The sequence below is a fragment of the Geospiza fortis genome, unplaced genomic scaffold (assembly GCF_000277835.1).
Source record: "Geospiza fortis unplaced genomic scaffold, GeoFor_1.0 scaffold400, whole genome shotgun sequence".
Lineage (NCBI taxonomy): Eukaryota > Metazoa > Chordata > Aves > Passeriformes > Thraupidae > Geospiza > Geospiza fortis.
Genome location: NW_005054637.1, coordinates 266,175 through 277,455, shown reverse-complemented (window position 1 = coordinate 277,455; position 11,281 = coordinate 266,175). Strand labels below are relative to the sequence as shown.

Sequence of the window (11,281 nt, the reverse complement as noted above, 5' to 3'; positions counted from 1 at the left end):
CCTTCTGTCTATTTCTTACGAGGAATCCCATGTGGGTTAGATTTTGAAGCCACTCAGTGTCCCAATCCTCCTTCCTATGTGCCCAGGGGATTTACAGACCTGACAGACCGCATGACTTTTTTCCAGCGGGTGAAGAATCTACTGTTTGACACCCAAAACCTTTTCCTCTGTAATTTTGCATTTGAACCCTACTCAAAACTGGCTTCAGAGTTCCTGCAGCGGGAGGTGGCTGTGCAGGATCTCTTACACAAGGGCTCTGTTTGGCTCCTGAGGTTGGAGTTTGTCCTAGACTACCCAAGACCCTTAATGCCCAACATCATTCCAATTGGAGGAGCAAACTGTGCTCACAAGGAGCTGCCTCAGGTGGGTTGCACTTTGTTTTTAATTTGTGCTGTGATGGATTTCTGTGTTCAGGAGGCTTGAACCTTGTGTTGCAGATGGGAATTGACTTCCCATGATGTGTGGTTGGATTAATGCTCCTGAATTTTTGTAGGCAGCAGTCCTGTACCTTGTCAGCTCTGAAGTGTGCTCTGCATTTGCTGCTTTCATTTCCCGTATTCAGAGCCACTTTGTGTGACTTTGTGTAACTTGGTACTCTGTTAGTGATTTATGAACGAGTCTGGTAGGCAATCAAAGCCTTGGAATTAGGTGCAATGCCTTATTAACAAATTGTTGTAGTTGGGTCTGGTGTTTACTGAGAAATGCACCTCAAACTTCTGTCCTTGTTGCCTCTCTACGTCCTTCTTTTGTGGTGAATTTTTGTGCTTCCTTAATGGGATATTTCCAAAGCTGGAATGTGTAGAAAGGTGGCAGGCTGGGGGCTCTCAAGTTGAGAAGCAGCCCCTCTGTTTGCTGCCAGATCTAGGAAATCTTTGGATTGGTGATGATGGCTGTGTGAGATGTAACAGCAAATTTCAGAGGTCTCAAGGGGCTACAGTGGCTGGCAGGTGGCATTCAAATGCAAAAGAGCTGCCAAAGATTTTTTTAATAGAAATGTGAGGCTTATCAGTTGCGTCCCCCACATTTATCAGCTGCCTGAACTTTGCGGCTGGTTATGCAGTCTGTTATCACAGCAGTGATTACACATTTACCACAGAGCAGATAAAGCAAGGATACAAAGCTGGGCTGTGGCACAGATTGCTGAGAAGCGCGGAGCGAGCGCCGGATCTCCTGTGCTGCCGCGGGTTTCCTTCCCTGGAGGCCCTCAGCTGATCCCTGCAGGAATGGCCCTGGGGCTCAGTGCTTCTCCACCAGCTGTGCTTCTGCTCCTGTCCCTGCTGGGTCTGGCTGCTGCTGGGAAGCTCCTGGTGGTGTCGGTGGACGGGAGCCCCTGGTTCAGCATACGGGAGGGGCTGCACATGCTCCAGCAGAAGGGACACGAGGTGGTCGTGGTGGCACCTGAAGTCTCCTTGCACGTCAAGCCATCAGAGAACTTTGTGATGAAAATGTACCCAGTGCCTTTCACTCAGGAAGAAATGGATAAAGTTTTCAAAGGATCGGTAATGGATTTATTTAAAGGAGGACCTTTTCTGGAAAGAGTCATTAGACAGTATCAGCAGGCAAAGAAGACCTCTGCTCTGTTTCTGGCTACATGCACACACTTAATCCACAACAAGGAGCTCATCAGGTACCTTGAGGAGAGCAAATTTGATGCCATCCTCACAGACCCTGTTCTCCCCTGTGGGGCAATATTGGCTGAGTATCTTTCCCTGCCTTCTCTGTATTTCCTGCAGCAAATTCCATGTGGTTTGGAATATCAAGCCACCCAGTGCCCCAATCCCCCTTCCTATGTCCCCAGAGTATTTACAGACCTTACAGACCACATGACCTTTCTCCAGCGGGTGAAGAACATGCTCTATGACATCCCCAATTTCTTCCTCTGCGATGTTGTCTTCCAACCTTATGCAGAACTGGCTTCAGAGTTCCTCAAGCGGGAGGTGACCGTGCCGGATCTCCTGCGCCAGGCTTCCATTTGGCTCATGAAGCTGGACTTTGTCTTGCACTTCCCAAAACCCTTGATGCCCAACATGGTTTTGATTAGTGGAGTAAATTGTGCTTACAAGAAGCTAAGTCAGGTGGGTCCCATTCTGTTTTCTCTTCTTCTTCTTGCAGGCTTTGGAAATCTCTGGGAAGCTGAAGCTCAGCTTTCATTAGAAAGGAGGATTTCAAACTGCTCGTGCTTCGCAGGGAGGTGCTGGTTCTGGTATCTGGGAAGGATTATAGGAGTAGAAAGGTGGAAAAAATGTTGTATATGGAATTAGCTCTGGTGGAATTGCCATTGGCTCTCTGGTCCCTGCTCAAGGCAGCTTTGGCTTTGGAGTAGGCTGTTGGTGTGGTGCAAGACACACTTTGATTTGAGGAGCATTCCATTTATCCTCTGTCTGATCTCCTCAACAATTCTGTCTTTTTTTTTTTTCCTTAAAGAAGGATTCTCTGTGCTTTGACTTGTCATAAACTCAGAAAACATTGTTACCTGGACGGACATTAAAGGCCTCCCTGAGAACTTCCTATCAGAATATGTCCAGGTCAGGTTGTTCCTTTCTCTCTCCTGTCAAATTTTATGTATCTCCTCTAGAGAACACGCTTTATTATATCCAATTGATTCCTGAATCCAGTTTGAATTTTCCATGTTGCAGTGATTGTTGCCTCTTGTCCTGTCACTGTTGATCTCATTTTCTTCTTTAACTTTTTGTCATCTCCTGCATTCAGGCTGTTGTGCATCTGTCCTGTGGCATGAAATTATCCCATTCCAGAGGCACAACTTTGCATCTGCCTTTGCTGACCTTCATGAGGACTTTATAGGCCCATTTTTCCAGCTTGTATATCCCAGACCAGTGATGCTCTATAGTTAAATTTATATCCAACATCGAAAAAACAAAGTATAGGTTACTTTATTCTTCTAAAATGAATTCATTTCAGCCGAGTTTTTAATGTGCTTTCAAATAGATTTTGTGGTTTGCAGAGTATCCTCATGGATTCTATTTTTAATAATAACTATTCCTGTTGGTTTTTTCAGATATTTGCTTTACAAAATGCTGAGATAAGTCTGATATTTCAGAAAAAGCCCAATCTCACACAGTAAAAATGGAGGATATTAAGACGATTCAAACTTGGCACTCAGGCTGGAAAAGCAGAGAGGGAATAAAGTGCACAGCTAAACCTATGATAAAAATTATGGCAGAAGTCTGTAAAATCTGGAAAATCATAGCTAAAGGAGCAAGGGGAACTGATTGTTTCTCCCAATATTTGTCCTGTGACTAACACTGAAATGCAACAAGCTTAGAGCAAAAAAGGGGGAGTATTTTTTCATACTGTGGCCCAAAAAACCCCAGATCAGCCTCTCAAGAGGTGCAGATTTTTTTTGTAGACAAACCCTCTGAATTTAAAAGGGGTTTAGGGGGTTAATAAGAGGTACAGGCTGCTTGCCAGGATTTGTAGGCTTACAGGAGAGATAATAATGGATTCCCTTAGCTCAGATATTTGCTGGACTGTTTCCAGCTTACAACATTGGCACTCAGTTCTGTACTTTTGCTTGACTTTCTCCTTCTATCTCACCTTTGGAATGGGCTGGACTTGTGGACTTCAGTCTCTGCACTCGTAAACACGTGGAGGGTGTTCATGTGCAGCTCAAAATCCAGTGTCACAACTTCTATGAACTTTTGCTGAACTTTTTTGAACTTCTTTTTTTTTTTCTTTTTTAAACTTTTCTGAGCTTGGCCTCAAGGGTTTGGGTTGAGGGGGTTTTCTTACCGCTTTAGTGTTATTTTATAGGGTTTTGTTTTAGTGTCTCACAGATGACACAAGTTTGGCTGAAATGTTAGCAGAACTTAACTAGGTGGGAGTGATTTGGTACCAAATATGAGGATTTGAGAGGCCTTTATGCAGGGTAAGAGTGTTTCTGCAACTCTGAGCTCACTACCTGAGTATGTACTGCCACCTTAAGGCTTGTTGAATGCTGCATCACCTCATTATTTGAGATCTTTTTACCACAGAAATGAGGAAATGCAGCCCTTGGCAGGTGAGAATCCCTTCCCTCCATCTCCTGCCATTTTTGGTCTTTCAGTGCTACCCCACTGCCAGCTAGAGCCACAGTTCTGCTTCACCAGCTGCAGAATGGGACTGCATCAAATCATGGAACTGTTAAAGCTGGAAAAGCCCTCTAAAATCAGAGTCCAACCATTAATCCAGCACTGCCAAGTCTGCCACTAAACTGTGGCCCCAAGTGCCCCATCCACATGTTTTTTGAATGTTTCCAGGGATGGTGATTTCACCACTGCCCTGGACAGCCCCTTCCAGTACTTGAAAACCCTTTCCATGAAGAAATTTTTCCTAATATCCAATCTAAACCTCCCCAATGATGTCTGAAATTTCTTCCTATTTAGTGCATTTTCCATAAATGTTACAGGCCTTCTTGCTGGCTTTTAAGAACCCCTCTTCTCCAAATCAACATTTTAGGACACACTTAGTCTTAATCTTGGAGTAACACTTAGGAATAGCCTTGGAGTGTATTTATCACACTCAGGTGCCTATGGCAAAGGTAGCCATTTCATGGATCAGATTTCCCATCATTCCTGCCTGCTCCAAGACAACCCTTCCAGGCCTGGAGAAACTGCTCAGAGTTCGCTCTGTTCAGGAGTGCTTGGTTGGGCGATCTAAAAGAATCTGTCTTCTCCAGCCAGCTCTTGTCCAGGTACCATTCCTGTATCTTGTGTTGCTCTTGTAAACTTGCAAACTTTGGCATCCAGCTTTTCCCTGCCCATGTGGAATATGCCTTAATGGCAGGTGAGATCTGCTTGGCCAGGCCCTTCTTTCCAGGAGTATGGACTTCCACATCCCATGTACCACAGCCAAGCCTTCTGAAATTTGGGAAAGGGACTGTTATTAAGAACTTTCAAACCCGTTTGTCCTGTAGCCTCTCACCCTGAACTCCCGTGGCCCCTCTTGAGCAAGAGCCTCATATTCTGCTGCATCATTGCTTTTCAAAAAGATGTTTACCCTCGAGCCATTCACCTATGAACTCTGATGGCCCCTCTTGAGCACAAACTGTGCTTTCTGCTCTATCACTGCTTTGCTAAAAAGGTGAAAGGTGGTTGGTTAATGTGTTACCCAAACTTTGGTGACTCTGCTGCTCCATGTGCCAGCTCCAGCTTGCCATGGAAGACATTCTCTGAACTCCAGCCACTTTCCTGAGCAAAAACTGGGGGGTTAAGTCTTGCTTGTCAACAGTGCAACGCAATTCTTGTGACATAAGCTCTGTGGAGTGGCCATAAATTTGATTACTGACTTGAATCTGGCCCAGGACAGTTGAGTGCACAGTGAGTCACTTGAAACAACCCTGACACAGCAAAACCCCTCCATGAACAACTGCTTTTTCTACTGATTATTCTGAATAATCTGAGATAACCTAAATGAATAGCAAAGCATAGGTGCCTTGATAGCACTTTAATCAAGGCTTTTATCAGCAATATGGTCTTTGAACTCAAATAACTTGTATCAGTAAACATTTTGTAGAGATAGAACATTGGCGTCCACCACAATATAAATGAGGTACAAGGAGATTTTTCTTCATATGCTGCTGAGCAACGTAAGGAGGAGCAGCTAGTTTCTTTGCCTGCCCCATGACAGTTATGTGGAGGCACCAGGTACATGCTGGGCTTGTGCTTTTTCTTGCTTTCTGGAGTCTGGCAGATGGTGGGAAGCTCTTGGTGGTGCCTCAGGATGGAAGTCACTGGCTGAGCATGCGGATGGTCCTGGAGAAACTCTGGGAGAAGGGGCACGAAATCGTGGCCGTGGTTCCTGATGCTGCCTTGCTCTTGAAAAGCTCCCAGTCCTTCACCATCAAAACATATTCAGTGCCTTACACCCAGGAGTTTGTGGACCAGTACTACCAGAAGCTGGGGGAAAATAGCTTTGAGAGCCTAACGCTCTCATTTTTACTCAGCAACATTACAGAGCTGACCAACATGTTCACTTCTGCTTGTCAGCATCTCTTATCTGACAAAGAGCTCATGAAGTACCTCCAGGACAGCAAATTCGATGCCATCATGATGGACCCTGTGCTGCCCTGTGGGCCCATTCTGGCTGAGTATCTCTCCCTCCCCTCTGTGTACTTCATGCGTGGCCTTCCTTGCACCTTAGACTACAAAGCTGCGCAGTCTCCCAGCCCTGTATCTTACGTGCCCAAGACTTTATCATCTCTTTCCGACCACATGGCATTCCCAGAGCGTGTGAAGAACTTCCTGATCGGGCTCTCAGAGCCTTTGCTTTGCCACCTGTTTTATTTGAAATACGAGAGCTTGGCCTCCGAGTTCCTGCAGAGGGATGTGACGATACAGGAGCTGTTCAGCCAAGCATCAGTGTGGCTGATGAGATACGACTTTGTTTTTGAGTATCCGCGCCCCATCATGCCCAACATGGTCTATGTTGGAGGCATCAACTGTCTGCAGAAGAAGCCACTCTCAAAGGTTTGTTGTTGCTTACCCTGAGGGTGCTTGTTCAGCACGTGCTTTCTTCAAGTGTTTCCTGTAGTGGTATTTGTGTGCTTGAGGCAGGGTGTGATCAAATCCCAGGATGGCATGGGAGTGGGAATCTTAAACTTTGAGATTGCTGAAGGGTTTTTCTCCAGGAGAGCTTAGGTCGAGTGGTCACCATCACTCGTGGCACGCTCTATGTCCAGTCAAATGACTAAATAATTCTAGGTCAGAGGATTTAATATCCCTAAGGAATGTGGAATGCCAGTTAATTGTAGGAGACTTGATTGAACAAAAATTGGAAATACAGAATTAACTCTGTGGATATACCCAGGCATTTTTGTTGTGCCACTGAACATGAAGCTGAGTGAAGCACAGAGCATCAGGAGAGGGGGTCAGGCTGGGTTTTAGGAAAAGGTTCTTCCCTCGGAGGGTGCTGGGCACTGCCCAGGCTCCCCAGGGAATGAGTACAGCCCCGAGGCTGCCAGAGTTCCAGGAGGGTTGGACAATGCTCTCAGGGATTCACAGGATGGGATTGTTGGGGTATCTGTGCAGGGCCAAGGGTTGGATCAATGATCCCTGTGGGACAGGAAATTCTAACTGGGGATATTCCATGATTCCATGTGCAGCAACAGCCCAAAACCAGGGGTGTGCAAAGACAGCAGAGGGAGCTCTGCTGCCTCTGGATTTGTGCGAGCAGCAGTGCAAGATAGCAGATAAGAGGATGGTTGGGAGAGGAAGCCTTCAGGATTGTAACTACTGTGCCTTGTTCAGATTCCCCTTGTGCTGTGCAAATAGTGCAGATTTCCCCAGGTTATTCTGCTTTCAGACACTGTATGGTGTGTGACAGCAGGAGTTATTGCTCTGCTTACAATACATTTACTACTGTAAATTCAGGGCTTTCACTTTGATAAGTGCTGTGATAGAGCAACAAATCTGGAGATAAACCTTTACAACCCACTCTATCAAACCTCTGTCAATCTTAGCTTCTTGGTTATATTCTGGGGGCACAAAGCAATCCAAAGGTCAGATTTGTGCTGAGTTCCATGTCCAATCAGTGCAGTGGACTCAAGGTAGTGGGTTGATCATTAACTGGATGTTAATGATGCAGTGATTGCTGGTCAGCCCATTCATGGCTCTCATTCAGCCTCTCAGCCCCACAGGCTGTTGGTCACTCCTCCCTCCTGGTGTCAGTCCAAACATTCAGCTTCACCTCACGGCAGCCACTCACTGAAAGCCTTCCCTGTGAACAGATGATAAACCCAATATTTACCCACAGTTAAAAATTACCCCAATTTCTGCCTGTTAAAAATTAAAATCCCACCTTAGTTAAAATTCAAGTGGGAAGCACCCCATGGTTCTTTCCTTGTCCCTGGCCGCAGTTTCACCACTTTTATAACTTCGCTAGCGGCACAAGGGAAATGGTTTCTCCAAAGCCAGGATTTCTTTCTCTTGCCTCTTGGGCTGTGTTTTTCCTGCTGCTGTGGACCTCTGGTGAAGGTGGGAAGCTCTTGGTCATGCCCATTGATGGCAGCCACTGGCTCAGCATGCTCCCAATCATAGAGAAACTCAGGGACAAGGGACATGAAATCGTGGTGGTTGCGCCGGAGATAAATTTGCGGATCCATTCATCCCCAGTTTACACCTTGAAAACCTACCCTGTGTCCTACACCAAGGAGTTTGTGGAGGCAGAGTTTAAAGAGATGGGCCACAGGAGTTTCACACCTCAACCTTTCTTGAAAAAACTCTCCAAAATTGCCAATTTTACAAGCATGTTCTTGGATTCCTGCAAGCGTCTGCTGTCCGACAAAGAGCTGATCCAATACCTCGAAGGAAGGAAATTTGATGCCATCTTTATGGATCCCTTCTTCCCCTGTGGGCAGATACTGGCAGAACATCTGTCCCTGCCCTCTGTGTACTTCCTGCGGGGGCTGCCGTGCAGCGTGGAATTCCAGGCCACGATGTGTCCCAGCCCTCCTTCCTACGTCCCGCGGTTCTTCACACGCTCCACAGACTGCATGTCCTTCTGGCAGCGCCTGGGCAACCTCCTGGCCACCCTGGGCAGCTCCCTGGCCTGCTCCGTCCTTTATTCCCCCTATGATCCCTTGATCTGGGAGTTCCTGCAGCGGGAGGCGACCGTGCCTGAGCTGTTCAGCCACGCCGCTGTTTGGCTCATGAAATACGACTTTGTCTTTGAGTACCCCAGGCCCCTCATGCCCAACATGGTCTTGGTCGGAGGCATAGGCTGCACTCGGGAAAAAAGATTATCCCAGGTTAGTTCCCGTTTTTTCCCCCAGAGTTCAGCTGTGGGTGCGCTGTGAGCTCTCTCCAGGAGATGGAGCTCCCAGGCTGGAATAAAGGATGCCGGGTGGAAGTGGCTAGGAGTGCATTTTACACCGCTGCATCCCTTCAACAATGAGGGAAAAGTTACTTTGTGGGACACTTTGGCATTCCCGGTCAAACCTGCACAAAAAAAAAAAAAAAAAAAAAAAAGGCTTTTTCTTTTCCAATTTTCCTGTCTATTTCCTTTCCCTTTTCCTTTTTCCTGTCTCCAGCTTTCTTAAGAGGGCAGTGGAGGGGCAGCTCCAATCTCTGCTCTCTGTGGGGCAGGGATAGCACCCAGCACCCAAGGGAGCAGCTGGAGCTGTGTTGGGGATGTTTAGGTTGGATTTTAGGAAAAGGTTCTTCTCCCAGAGGGTGCTGGGCCCTGCTCAGGCTCCCCAGGGAATGGGCACAGCCCCAGGCTGCCAGAGCTCCAGGAGGGTTTGGACAATGCTCCAGGGATGCCCAGGCTGGGATTGTTGGGGTGTCTGTGCAGGGCCAGGGCTTGGATCAATGATCCTCGTGGGTCCCTTCCAAATGAGGATGTTCCATGAACTTCAGACAGTTCAGGCAGGCTGGAATTAAATCCTCACCACCAGTGAAGCGGCACTTTTGCCACTTTTATTTAAAATACTCTGCACTGTAACTGTATTTTGCTTTAAGTGTGCCAAAATTTCTCAGTATGGAGTATCTTCTACTTTCCATTAAGAAATCCTCCTAATTCTCTTATTTTTATCATGAGTCTCCACTGCAGATATTTTGTAAAAGTATGAGCAGGTGCTGATTAAAACCACTGCTAAAATAACCTGCATATCCCCAAAGCAGGGCTGCAAAGAGTTTCCTCATAGCAGGAGAGCTTCTGAGCAGAATGTCGGACCTTGGAACTCAAAAACATCTAAAAAACAAAGTAAAACTGATGTCCCACAGAATATAAACAGGATTAAATATGCCTTGAGACAGCCACAAAAATACGGAAAAGAGCATAAGCTGACAGAGTCGGTCTCTGTTGTCCCTGCCCATGGCAGGGAGTTGGAATGAGACAATCTTTAAAGTCCCTTCCAACCCAAAGCATTCCATGGTTCTCTGGTTATCCCCTCAGATCCCAGAGATAACATGGCAATTGCCAGACTTACAGAAACATTTAGTTCATTGTTTACCCCTTATTTAACTCTGATGCCTGCAACAATTTCCTCCAGTTTTGCCTTTCCTTCCTTGGCTCAGCCAAACATTTTTCTGTTTCAAAGAATTTTTGCTCCAGCCTTGGGCTGTTTTTTTCTGCTTCATTGGAATCTTTTTGTTCCTGGATTCCAGTGCTAGATGTCCTTCTATTATTTAAATCACTCAAACAAAAGAGAGACAAAACTGGCAGCAGTTCAGTGTTATCGCACCCAAAGCAGATACAATAAATCCAGATATTAGAAATTTGAGATACCTGCTGTCAGAACCCTCTTCCAGGATTTTAATTCTCTCTTGTAGCTGCGTGGCCTGGAAGGAAGAAAATCAGCTCTGAATCCAGGCTTGGGTTAAATGTGCCCATTTTTACTTCCCAAAGACTCATTTTCTTTGGGATCATAGAACAGGTTGGGGTGGAAGGGATGTTAAACTCCATCCAGTCCAATCCCCTGCCATGGGCAGGGACGCCTTCCTCTATCCCAGGTGGCTCCAAACCCCATCCATCCTCACCTTGGACACTTCCAGGTATCCAAGGGCAGGCACAGCTTCTCTGGGCACCCTGTGCCAGAGGCCTGTGAGGCCTCCCCACCCTCAGAGAGAATAATTTCTTCCTGATAACTAACACAAATTTCCCCTCTTTTGGTTTGAACCCATTATTCCCTGTCCCATCACTCCAGTTCTTCATGAAGAGTCCTTCTCCAGCTTCCTTCTGGGCTTCTTCAGGCACTGGAAAGGGATTCTGAGGTCTCCACATAAAAATCTTCTCTGCTCCAGGCTGAACGGGATGTCCCAGCCTGTCCCCTGGCAACAATTCCACCAATTCCACCAATTCCAAGGGAGGTGCTCCTGACTCCTTGTCAACTCCAGGTTCTCCTCTGGACTTGCTCCAACAGTCCCATGTCCTTCTCATGCTGATGATCCCAGAGCTGGACGCAGGATCCAGGTGTGGTCTCACAAGAGGAGGAGAATCCCATCCCTGGACCTGCTGGCTGTGCTGCTTTGGATGAAGAGCTGTCAATAACAACTCGTTTTCCTGGCCCCAGTTTTGTCGTGCTCACTTGCTTGTTCTGTTGCCTTTCCAGAGGGTTCTGTGGGAAGGTGGCAGCAGTTCCAGCCCCTGACAAGAGAAAGGGCTTTGGCTAAAGGCTTGCTTTCCTTTGGCAGGAATTTGAAGCCATGGTGAACGCCTCTGGAGAACACGGCATCGTTGTCTTCTCGCTGGGCTCCATGGTGTCCGAGATTCCCATGAAGAAAGCCATGGAAATCGCAGAGGGCTTGGGAGCAGTCCCTCAGACGGTACCAATCCCCTCTTTCCC

At 46.8% G+C, this 11,281-nt stretch overlaps 1 protein-coding gene across 4 annotated transcripts in view; it reads left to right on the top strand.

The window, feature by feature from the left end:
• The window catches only part of LOC102043266 (UDP-glucuronosyltransferase 1-1-like), a 32,406-nt gene that overhangs the window by 16,544 nt on the left and 4,581 nt on the right, over positions 1–11,281 (top strand). Inside the window, exons 1-2 of one of the 4 annotated variants that reach the window (XM_031064818.1) lie at positions 1,224–2,075; positions 11,130–11,261. In XM_031064818.1, the coding sequence (XP_030920678.1) occupies positions 1,224–2,075; positions 11,130–11,261 (984 nt within the window). Of the gene's footprint in view, positions 1–1,223; positions 2,076–5,627; positions 6,465–7,891; positions 8,744–11,129; positions 11,262–11,281 lie in introns of those variants that run through there. The other 3 variants (XM_014311036.2, XM_031064817.1, XM_014311035.2) reach the window with 3 other exon arrangements.